This window comes from Passer montanus, unplaced genomic scaffold (assembly GCF_014805655.1).
Source record: "Passer montanus isolate IOZ18808 unplaced genomic scaffold, ASM1480565v1 scaffold48, whole genome shotgun sequence".
Classification (NCBI taxonomy): Eukaryota; Metazoa; Chordata; class Aves; order Passeriformes; family Passeridae; genus Passer; species Passer montanus.
In genome coordinates, this window is record NW_024369707.1 from 3,059,400 (window position 1) to 3,071,734 (window position 12,335).

The following is a 12,335-nucleotide window of genomic DNA, read 5'->3' on the forward strand; positions in this document are numbered from 1 at the left end:
TTGTAAAGAGAGGAGTGAAGCAACCTTTAAGAATTGTTTTATAATCTCAGGGCACTGACATTGCAGTTCATGCTCTAAAAATACGCATTTTTATTGTTGAAAAAATAGGCATGAATCAGACAGAAGCCTCTATTAATCAAGGCAAAAGTAACTAAGATAAATCATAGGTATTTTAGAAAAAGAAAAAATTCTGCAATTTTAAAAGCACAAAAAAGCTACAAACACTTAGACAATATTGAAAAATAAAAATAATTGTAAAATAAACATTATTTACCTTGCTGTTTGTGGTATGTGAATTCTCTACTTGTTAGACAGAACCATCGTTTCTTGAAATTCTTTTTACCAATCCGAGTCCTTCCCTGAGCTCTTTTGTACATTTCTCTGTAAAGACAGAATCAAATGAAATCCAACCATTATTCTTCAAAACCATTTACTGAGATAAGACATTATTGTTCATCACGTAAAAATCTACTTCATTGCACATTAAAAAGAACCTACTACTTGTTCACGACAGATCCTCAAGATTACCTCCCAATATGGTGATTGTGAGCAGGGCTCCAAAACCAGGAAAGGACTTTGAAAAACACACAGTCCAGACCAGTGCTTGCAGCAGTACATTTGGAGGGGATACATAACTTGTTCAGATCAAGAATTCCGAATTTTCACAGAAGGTAGTAAGGTGTACCTAACTACGAGATTCTCTCTTTCCTGCCTTTCTCCATGTAATTGTACATGGCCTTATCTGGGTCAGAATACCAATAAAATGACACTGGACATGGCTCAACAGCAAGGGCAGACAAACTGCATTTAGTACACTTTAAGTGTACTCACTGCTAACTCCTTCTTTTGTTTTGTAGAACAGCCATCAATTTATTACTGCAACCAAGTGTTGATCTACTACAATTTCCTCCTTCATTTCTATTCAGTATTTTAGTAAGAGACATTTGTTTGAAATTTGGATGCCCGTTTGAGCTTTTCTTCTTATAAACTTGCTTCTCAAGTAAATGAAAATATTTTTCCCCATGAATGTTGTTCAAATCATCGCCTATTATAGATCAACATCAAGCAAAAGACAGTTCATTTTTTAGGAAGAGTGACTTTCACTTCCATCTATATAACAGCATTCTATCACTAAATGTTAAATATTTCAATTACAGGGTAGTTTTCTATCTACTTTTAAAGGCAGAACATTTAGCTAGCCAGGGTTATACAGGGGGTAGAATAATTCCAAGTTAATAATGTTGTTTGAAAATACACTTTCACAATCCTCAAAAACCATCACAGAGCACACACTGAACTGTGACAGTAATGCACACAGTCTTCAATGGGTTTTCAGCTGGTTTTAATTACTTTTTAAAGTATTCAGAAGATGAGTTATGAAAATTTGCAGCTGTTCTTTTAAACTAATTCTACATACTAAGAATCGTCTAAATTACAAATATAGAAATTTCTACAGCATATTAGACATTTTAGTAAGCATTGATCTGAATCTGGCATTAATGAAACAAGACTGAAGTCAATTCTGTTACAGACAATATAAATTCAAGATGTATTCACCCTTCTTTCAGATGCACTGGCTCGCTCACACCACTGGGCTCTTTACTCTCCGTAGAGGAAACATCATCCAGGAACTTAAGGAAAAAACCACAGGGAGTATAAATATACAATATTCAGAAACACAAAAACCCCAAAAGCTATTTTTTAAAATATAAATGTACAGTTTGTCCTTGAACAAAACAGTTATTTTATGCAAGAGATGAAAACATATGGCAGGGCCTTGGAAGAATGTAACAAGGGATGCCCAGAGCTCACACAAGCTTTCTTTAATGAGTTCCTACAGAGCCAATAAAAATCTCTTTCAAAGAATGCACACTTTACTTTTTAAACTAAATTAGCTTAGTTCACTATGTGTAACTCTTGTGCATGGTTTTGCTATGTTGTTTTTTGTTTGGGGTTTTTTTTATGTCCGAAACAGAACACAACTTTTCTCTTTCTCTCTAGTAGAAAACTGAACACTAACACAACCTTTTAATGATGAAGATTGATCAGCTATACCAACAATAAAAAATATACAGTTGAAAGGTACCTTTTTAACAGATTCAGTAAATTTTTCTTCTTGAAATGTTTTGAAAAACTCACACATAAATGTCTCCTTGAAACTTGACTGAAAGGAAAAGTATATTAACATAAATAAACTTTCATATGAACTTTCATTAAACAGAATGTTTGAAATGAGAAAGAATTTTAATAGCCTTACAAGTTTGCTCTTGGTCAAACTTCCCCAGCTCCCCAAAGTCTGGATGGCTTTTGATATAAGAGTTAATGTTCTAGAAGTCTGTGCATCCTAAAACAATAAAACAAAATTCAAAAGTCATATGTTTCCACAATTCTGGGTAGAACTGATTAAAAAATTTAAATGCCAAGAAAGATATTATTTAAACACAATGTAGTAAATCTGGTACATCTTCATTCCTTTTCTTTGCCCCAGAAGAACAAAAAATGCATATGAAATATTAGCTAGTTGATTAGCTCCTGCATAGTGTTTAATATTCTAGTCGCTACCACTAGAATTTAATATTAGTACTGGGGAAATATTTTTACCTAGAAAACATTGGAAACTCTCAAATGCTGTAATCATTACTAAACATCTAAGAAACCTCTGAATAATAAACATAATGAACTGCTGCAGGACAAACGGTCCAAGTTTTCATTTTAAAAAAGTGAAATTTAAAACTTTGTCTTTAATGATTTTACTTGATTTTTGCTACCTCACCAATTCCATTTTAATGCAGAATTATAAACAGAGCCTCCTGAAGTGCCCTTGCTGTTCCCTTTTAGATGTTTAACCCTCAAGTGTTAAAATCCTGTAATTTTTTTTTTTTACTCAAAAAACTGGATAATGTCAAAGCAATGAATCTGAGTAAGTGTACCTTTTTCTTCTGAAGACACAACACACCTAAGTAAATAAAATAAGGTAATAATGATAACCTCTGGAGAAGCAGATCTCACACATTTTCTGTATTTAATGTGAAATATAATAGAGTTTTTAAATCTTGATATTTCTGTCTTTGAAATTGTTTTATATTGTGTATCTACTTCACAAACAAAAACAGAAAATTTGTCAACCCATTGCAACTAGTGGAGTCCAGGACAAATACACCAACCAACTACTGGATAAGGCTACATCCTCTGCTTAAGACCCACATGGCAATAAAGGTCTGGACGTTTCATTTCCTTGGAGGAAAGAACCAAGGCAGTTTAGGCCTGTACATTAAAGGCCCCTCAGTCATGTTGTTATTTCACCCCAGAAGCACAATCCCAAAAAAAGCACAGCATCTTTAATACTGAAAGCTCTTCCACATCATTTGAGAACACCCCATAAAGACTGAAATATCTGATGCTTAAAGAATTGCAAATATCTTATTTCCTTTGGGAACTGAACCTAGAGACATTTAGCCATCTTATTTCCCAGTTACTGAAAGGAACTTATGCCTTCCCAAACCAACAGCTCTGACAGTATGAATAAAACAGAACAAAGCTTCACAAGACTTACTGGATGGTGAGGTCGTAAATGAAAAGTATGAGGTGAGACTACGGCTACAGCAAAGAAACGGAGAAACACAAAGCTGCTCACTGCAGAATACTGTACATGAGGGTCATCTGCAGAGAAAAACCATGAAATGTAACATGCACTGAACTTAACAGGAAATCATGAAGACAGTTAACATAAAAGTCCTTAAGAAGATAACATCAGAGGAGACATTCATATTTTAAAATAGAATAGAAAAATCAATGAAGCGCGTGAAATGAGAAAGGTGGTCATGGCAAGAAATGTTCTCCTTATAGTGGAGTGTTTACTGCTAATTTATCTGAAAAGAAGTTCTATTCCCATACAACTGGCTCATCAGCTCCACTGGGAGAAACAATGAGATGATTGCAAGCATTTACATACAGAGTTGATTAGGTCTGGCTGGATGCTGCACCCAGAGACAAAACACTGCAGCAACTGCCTCTGAACTCTGGGGCTATTGCATTTATTCACCTGGAAAGCTACTCACTGACAATTCAAATGCATTAATGCTGCATGAGAAATACAGCCATCACATAGGAACAAATATAATGGTAATTCTGAGTTGCATCATAAACCCATGCTGTTATATAGTTTTGATGATGTAAATGAGAATTTTCTCATTAAATATTTTGGGTATATTTACTTTTATAGCGGCAAATACAGTGAGGTCACATTCTTACTCTAACGACCACTTCAATCTGATCTGATAAGTCAGCTTTTCTGAAAGGACTGTCTAAACTAGAGCAATTTATGACTCAGTTTCAGTGACAAACATGAATCAGTAAAATGTTCCACATTATGAGGCACAAACTCTTCACCTGTAGCTTATTCAGGACATTTCAGATTTTAATTGACTGAAGAGTGAGTACTTCAGACCCACTACATTACTCCTATATTAAATGCATTCTGAAAGAATAAAGCTATTCTAATACTGGTCATATTTACAAACCCAATAAATAATTTTTATTATCCACCCCCCTCAAAACTACCCATAACTAGTTTAGCTATAGCAGTACTAAAGCTAACTTCACAGAAGTCATGAATGTGTTTGCCATCATTAACAGAGTGACAGTTCATGTAAAGATGCAAATGCTAAACTGATTTTCAAGTTCACATATTGCTTCTTTAGAAGCAATAAACAAAACAGCTCTTAAAAATTGTAAGTATCTTTCAAATAAATCACTTCCTGTACTGCTTGTGCTTTTCTTGTATTATCTTGTACTCTTCTGATGAGTTCTCATTTGCTGCTGTCTTGCAGTTTCTGACTTGCTATATATTTGTATCAGGAAACAAAAAATGTCTCTTGACTGACCACAAAGTTTCAGTATAACTTACAGCCTCACAGAAAAAGAAATGTCTGTCAAAGTTCAGGGCACAGCTTTGGACAAGACAAGAATTTTAACAATCCCTATAAGGTAATTGCAGAAGTTTTCAGTCTGAACACCACTTCCAGAAGTTCTTAGAGAACACTTACTTGGAAATCTTTTGGCAGCCAGATGCCTCAAAGAATAAAAAACATCACACATTAGTGTAGGACAACTTATACTCGACCGCACTATTTCACGGAACACTTTGTCCACGTAGTATCGGAGGTTTTCCTGCAGTTATGAAAAAAGATATTTTTTAAGACATGAACATTCATATTTCTCCTTTTCTTTTCCCTGGGCACAAATATAACACTGTCTGATTATTCAATACTGAATTCTAGTACAGTGCATATTTTAAAAGCCTCATAATGTTTATATGGCATTACTACTATTAAAAGGTAGTTTAATGATATTTACTTAAAGTATATAAGCAGTGTCTAGCAATATAAACTACCTATCAATACCTGGTTTTGTCATTTGACAACAAGGAAGGAACATTTCCCATGTATATCAAGTGAACGTTAACTTTATTGCAGCAACTGTTGCCTTAAACATCAGCATACTCTGGTAAGAGGGAAGCAGCCAGCAAAACTTCAATGAAAAATGCTAGAGCAGTTCACATTAGGTACATCAATCTAGATGCTGAGTATAGGACAACAGGAATCAAAACACCCAAAAAACTGATAAGAATGACTGTCATCTTTAGCTCCTCCTCTCTGTCCCATCTTCCACTGAACTTTTCCATTGCTGTCTTTATAAAGAGGAGTAAGAAAATACAGGTTTTTCTTTGTTTACTCTGAAAACAGAGAGTTATAGTGCTACTACGAGTTACTCATTTCCCATTACAAAGAGCTGCTTTTAAAAATGCTTCTTTCAGATTTTGAGACCAGTTGGGAAACTCACCATATTAATTTCCACATTATCCCCTTCTCTTAATTTGATGGGATCTATCTCACAGGGTTTAGGAGACTCACATATCTGAAAGAAACAAGCAAAACTATACAAGTTCAATTTTTCAGACAAAGTATTGAAATGCACCCCTTACAAAACAGACCCTTATATTTACAAATAAAATTCTAAATAGGTCCTAACCATCTTTAACAACATGCAATGATCATCCTCACTTTTGTTTGTGCCTTTCCAAATGGATTGATTATATAAAGCATCACATGGGCAAATCCTGCAATGTGATGGAGGCTGCAACAACTTTCATTGACAGTTCATTTTGAAGCATCTGGAACACAAATAACAAAACACAGCTCCTCCCACTAAACTTAAGCAATTGTTGCTTAATTAGTTTTTCCTCTAGGATTCCCCTACCTGAGTGATTCCTACCACAGAGCTGAAACAAGAATGTCTATCCAACGGAGAAGGATACCATAGGGGGCTGAGCTTGCCCAAAGAAGTTTCAGCAGGATAACATACCTCATCAATAACAGGTTTCAAAGTAACCTTTAGGTAGTGCTTCCCCACTATTTTCATCATTTCATCCACACACCGAGTTGCTAATGAGTTGCCTCTGAAGACTGTGTTTGCTTCTCTGCAAGAAAAGAAATTATTTTATTTGAACAGGGAAACAACAAGTTCAGTTACAAAATTCAATTTATACTCTATCTTGCTATTAAATAGTAAAAAAAAAATTTGCAATATATTTTAATCAGGAATTCCAGAACACATGCACCAAGCTTCCAATGGCACTCAGTAACAAAAAGAGTATAAACAAGAGTATTATTACCAATTACCAAACTCAGGAGCATAAATCAAACCATGAGAAAAAGCCTGAGAAATTTTATACAATTATAGTGCAGTGTGGAACATGAGAAAGAACAACTGGAGAAAATTTTAAAAAAATTAAAATTGTACCTCAGCAATATACAATTCTTCCTGCAGTAGTCATGGTGAAAAATATCTGGAGCTATAGCACACTGCTACACTACACCAATAAACCCAGACACTTAAACCAAAAGATAATTTAATCCAAGGTTATATTTTTATTCATTATAGCTGTTGAAGAAAACTGACAGCCGGCTGTGCAAAGTGTATCTTTCTAATCTGAGAGATTTACTTTAAGCTGCCTTTGTTACAGTTCAATTACAATGGAATGTGTGCACTAAAATACAGTTTAGAAAATTATTCTCTATGAGTCACCTCTTTCTACACAGTTAAGCTGTCTTGCATTATTTAAATCAAGACTAAGTGCTGTGAAATGAACTGTCCTGTGGTGACAAAATCCCTCCCACACCTCCACTGGACATGACCTGGCAGTGCAGTGGTTGCTACTCACATCTGCCTTATTTCTCTCCTAACCACAGAGCTGCAAATTCACAGACCACATGCTGCTACTTGGAAAAACTCCTGTGCTTGCAAGGCATGCAGGCTACATTCTTAATTACATGGCACCTTTGCAGAAAAATAGAAGCCTTCATTTAAGGCACATGTTGAAGGAAACAAGGTAAGATTTTCAGCAATTTAAAGATGTTCCATCTAAGTTGGGAAGTTTTGATACAATGTGCAAGTACAATGTACAAATAAAATTTGACAAGTGGCCAAATAAAGAAATTTAAAATAAAAATTATGTACTCTAAGACAAAGTTTTACCAAACTGCCCAGCACCTTTGACTCTGACTCCCAGATTCAAAATTATTTTAATTAATGTTTTTGAAAATTAGCATTAAAATACGATTATATTTAGTCAGTTTTATGTGAGAGAAAGAAACCAAAGGACTTACTTATCAGTGTTGTATCATGAAACCCTGTGAAACTCTAACATTAATTTTAGAAAGCATGACATCAATAAACATGAAATACATACTGGGTGTCCCTCAGATCTAGTTCTGCCACTGCTGCAACAAAGGGAACCAGCTTCTGGTGGTGCAGCAGCAGCCGGACCAGAGGCAGCACAGCGTCGTACTTGTCTCGACACACCTCACTCAGAATGTAGGCAGCAGATGCAGAAATAGGCTGTGAGAAAGCAGAATACAAAGTCAGAGCAAAGTAGTTCAAGTTAAATGTTCTTTGTGTATTTGAAGAAGTACAGATCAAATCTAATGACACTGATTGTTAACAGAAAGTTTCAGTATTTGCTGTGTAACGTGGCAATTAAAAGCTTTCATTCCACAGATACTTAATTGAAAATTAATATTATCTGCTCTATAAATACATTTAAGAATGGAGTCCAGTAGTTACTCATCCTATTCATCTTCCCTAAAGGTTACACTATGGCTTTGTCACAAACCCAAGTTAGAGACAAAAAGCAGTTGTTTTACTACAACGTCATGTATCTTTATAGGACTTTTAAAACTACAATCAGGGGACATTAAAATGAAGCTCTCACCCACCCTTCTAAAGTGTTTGCTGCCACTGTAGGGTTGGGAATTTCAATACAAAACCTAAATTATTTCAGTAGAAAAGACCACTGCTGACTGCTGCTCCCTATATAGTCAGCTATTCCTAAATTCCAGTGAAGCAGTATTTGAATATGGGCCAGCAAAAACTTTAGTCACATCTGCTTCCTCTATCTTTCTTCTCCTCTGTCAGTACTTCACTAACACTGAATTGATGAAAAGCTGTAAAAGACCTAAGAATATAAAGTCTGGCTACTATGATTTGATTCCTGTCCCAGTGTTATGCAAACACTCTACCACACTTCCCTCTTTGTCACCATGCCCTGGACAGAAGTCCAGTCATGCTGATTAACATCCTGAAGAAGGCAGAAGCAATTCAAAAGCAGAATTTGAAATAAATTCTGAAGTAGCTCCTTTTTGTTAATTATCTGCCCTTCAGTGCTAATAATGAATCATTTTCCCTGGAAAACCTCTAAATCCAAGAAGCCAATAGAGGCCAATGGAAAAATACAATGTTGAAAAAAGCAACTAAAAAAAGTATTTTATCTCCTCCAGGCACATAGCACACGTTATTTTCCTGTCTCCACTGGTTCTTCTAAAATAAGAAGAAAATCCTGGTACTTTGGAGCAGAAGAGCTCTAGAAGCTGTTCATCTGGGTGTAACAGAAATAATTTATACAAAGAAACAAAACTAATTATCTAGATATGAGTAATTCACATTGTCTCACAACTGCATAATCCATTTTAATTTTCACTTCAATGAAATTTTCAACAAAAGTACCTGAACATCTGAAGATTTTAGCAGCAAGTTCCTTAGAGAAGTGTAGTACTCAGATGGAAGTACACAGTCTTCAGTGTAACAGATATTTAATCTAAGTGATCCTAAATCATCAGTTTTAGAAGACTTGTTTCCATTTTCTCTTGGCTGAAGTAAGTACCTGTAAGCAACAGGGTAATTATAAAATATTAGATACCTATTTCATTCATTTGACTAATTCTATAATAAGAGCGAAGTATCACATTTAACTGCTTCAGTATACATGCACTGTATCTGAAAACTGGCAAAAAATTCACAAAAAAAACCCCCTTAAGATACAAAAGTAAAAACATGAGCAGCATGAAATTAATCTTTAACATATAATGGAACTTATATTTATTTTCTCACATCTTTGTAAACAGTAGAACAGGGTATGCTTTTTGTAGGTTAACAGGGAATAGCAGGAATAGTTTGAGATTACACTGGGCCATCTCATTTCACATCTAGGTTATATTTAGGGTGTTGGACACTGCAGGTGAAACAGGGAATGTGAAGAGTTTAAACTGTCTTATCTGAGACCACAAAAAGCACATAATATTAACAGGCTCCTCTCTTGAGAAACATGATATAGGGAAAAGGCAGATTTTTTTTCTACTCTGAATACAAAATACATTGAACAATTCACTGGCTGCAGTTTCACTGCATTCCAATAGGAGGTGCAGCCCCACAAAAATGTTAACAGCTTTTCAGTGGTGTCACAGTAGTTTTAACACCCACCCCAACAAATTAAACCCCATCTCCAAATATTCTTTTACAGTCACGTATATTTGGACTTCTGCAACCAGGAGATCAGACTTATTTTTTTCATAATCAGATGCAGTGCCCATTTTATGCTAACATAAAATAAAACTAATTTACCAGGGGAACCTCTCCTTAACAGCATGACTCTTAGGCTTACTTTCCAAATATTTAGTAGTACAGATAATTTCTCTGCTGTTCTTCAGCTGCATTAGAAATCATATCACACAAATTAGCAATAGTATAAAAGATTTATTTTTAATCACAGAACTGGTTTTTATAAGCAGATCGTACTTGGATATGAGGATGTTCAGTGCAAGGTGTGCCTACAATGTATATTAGTAGACACACTCCAGAGAACTAGACATGAGTTAGGTCAATTCAAAAAGCTACAAACACAGCTCACAGGCAAGGAGCCCATGCTGATACAATCTCTCTCTCAGCAGGCTGTTGACAGAGGCCTGTTTTTATGTTAATACGGACACACAGCTGTTGGTGAGACACTGGCAGAACCAGCCCTTGACACAGTGCAAAAAAACCAGAAACACCAACACCTACAGGATCACATTCAAACACCAAGAGTCTGAGTTCAACATCCAAGACACTTGGAGCCTGAGGTGGGTGCATGGAGCAGAGCCATAATAGTTCCTGGCTATGACCTGTGTTATATTTAATTGCTATTTACACATGTCCTTCCCATGTGTTTTCTGTGTGGATATGAAAGCGCTTCCTCCATGCTTTTTCCTGTACTGAAAGGTTCACTAAAAGCAGAATATTTTACGCACTTGGAGACACTCTAATCTCTTGCACTCCTCCCTTCCTGCTGCTAAGCATTTGGGACAGCAAAGGAGCTAGAAAAGGGCTCCTGCTTCCAAAAACATCAGAAAGGAGGGTGTTGAGATGTCCCACACAGAAGTGTTTCTTTTCTGAAGTCCCTTCATACCTCACCCTTCCAGCTCTGTGCCTGCTCCCCTGACACAATGTTGGGTTTGTTCTAGAAGATACTTCCAGAGTCTCCCCAAGGAAGAAAAAAAAGCCATACTTAATAAACTCTCTATCAGTGATTCTGGAAGCGTGACTTAGGAATTTAATAAGTGATGCATTCTGAGAAGCTACACGTTTGCTGGGTAGGCTGAAGAGCACACAGAGATCACCGAAACCCAGCAACCTGACCAAAAGACAGTCACAGTCCATCTTCCCTTCACTCTCCACACTTCCCTTCAAACACACCAACTATTCTGACTACGTACAGACATGGGGAAGAGCAGAGCTAAATGTACCTGCTGACAAGGTTAATTTATTGAGCAGGGAAGCTCTAGCAACATGTTTCACCTAGATTAGAACAGGAAGACACAGTTTAATGAATAGGTAGAATAAAACATATCCTTTGCAAAGAAAAAGAAGTGCAAGACAAGCAAATTCACTTCCGAATCACCATTTCTCACCATGCTTGAAAGGAATCATTTCTTAACACCTTCACAGGAACTTTAATTTCTCCTAGAAAGATGTCTTGTACCAGATTTCCATTATTCCATAGGTCAACCCTGAAAACAAGAACATCGCTTAATTTTCTTTTCTCCCAGAGAGAAATAAGCAAGTTTACAATAAGTGCCTTACAGCACTAATCCACATGCATGCAGGCAGCAAATGTTAGAAATCTCACTCCATTCTAAATAAATCAAGAAGACTCAAACAAGTGGCTTATTAATCCATAAAGAACAGATAAAGAAACAAACAGTGAAAGTTAAGACTTGCAGACCTTGCATCAGTAAATAAAGTGATACTGGCACAATGTACGGGTTCTGCGCAGTCTCCACCCCCAAAACTGTGCACACTTCTTCTCAGGTAATTCAAGTGAACTTTTTAACCGATGTATTTAAATATCTACCTAGCTGCTAGAACCTGGGACACTGCAATGCCACACCAAGACATGCGCTTGTTTCTCCAAGCAGCAGCTCGAACGCTTACAACCTCCAACGGAATCCGGCTCCACACATGCACCCTGCGTTTGCTCTGACTTCTTACCTCTCTGACATTTCTGACAGACAGCAGTTGTTAAGAACAAAAAAAAAAAAAAACAAAAACAAAAGACAACTAGATTTGTTGGGGCATGACTATTTTTCTAAATATATTTTCATCTACAATTAAATATATAGTTCTAATTAATGAAGCTAATAGTTAAAAACATACATACCAAGTTAGTTCTATAATGGCTATTTGGATGAACTGCTAAATTTTTCTTCTGATGCCTGTTAGGAAACATATGCTGGCCTAGAAGACTTTCTGTCATTCAGCAAATTTGGTGCATGTATGTGCAGGAGCACAATAAAGAAAAGGAACTGAGTACAGGGCTCACTGCAGTTCTAACTACACTGCATAAATACAGAAAGACCTGCTCTAAGGGTAAAGCAGCAGAAAAGCAGAACATACTTTGAGTATCTGCATTTGCAAGGAAAAGATGAAGGACAACTGTTCCTCTAAAAAGCAAGATAAAATTG

General features: G+C 36.0%; 1 protein-coding gene across 4 annotated transcripts in view; it reads right to left on the reverse strand.

Moving 5' to 3' along the window:
- RASA2 (RAS p21 protein activator 2) overlaps positions 1–12,335 on the reverse strand; it is a 39,654-nt gene that overhangs the window by 5,836 nt on the left and 21,483 nt on the right. For 2 of the 4 annotated variants that reach the window (XM_039722314.1, XM_039722313.1), the window contains 11 exons: positions 11,283–11,381; positions 9,064–9,220; positions 7,751–7,899; positions 6,364–6,478; positions 5,842–5,916; positions 5,046–5,169; positions 3,554–3,660; positions 2,258–2,344; positions 2,087–2,164; positions 1,558–1,631; positions 275–381 (listed from right to left, as the gene is read on the reverse strand). In XM_039722314.1, coding sequence (XP_039578248.1) covers positions 275–381; positions 1,558–1,631; positions 2,087–2,164; positions 2,258–2,344; positions 3,554–3,660; positions 5,046–5,169; positions 5,842–5,916; positions 6,364–6,478; positions 7,751–7,899; positions 9,064–9,220; positions 11,283–11,381 — 1,172 coding nt within the window. Of the gene's footprint in view, positions 1–274; positions 382–1,557; positions 1,632–2,086; positions 2,165–2,257; positions 2,345–3,553; positions 3,661–5,045; positions 5,170–5,841; positions 5,917–6,363; positions 6,479–7,750; positions 7,900–9,063; positions 9,221–11,282; positions 11,382–11,725; positions 11,821–11,862; positions 11,876–12,335 lie in introns of those variants that run through there. The other 2 variants (XM_039722316.1, XM_039722315.1) reach the window with 2 other exon arrangements.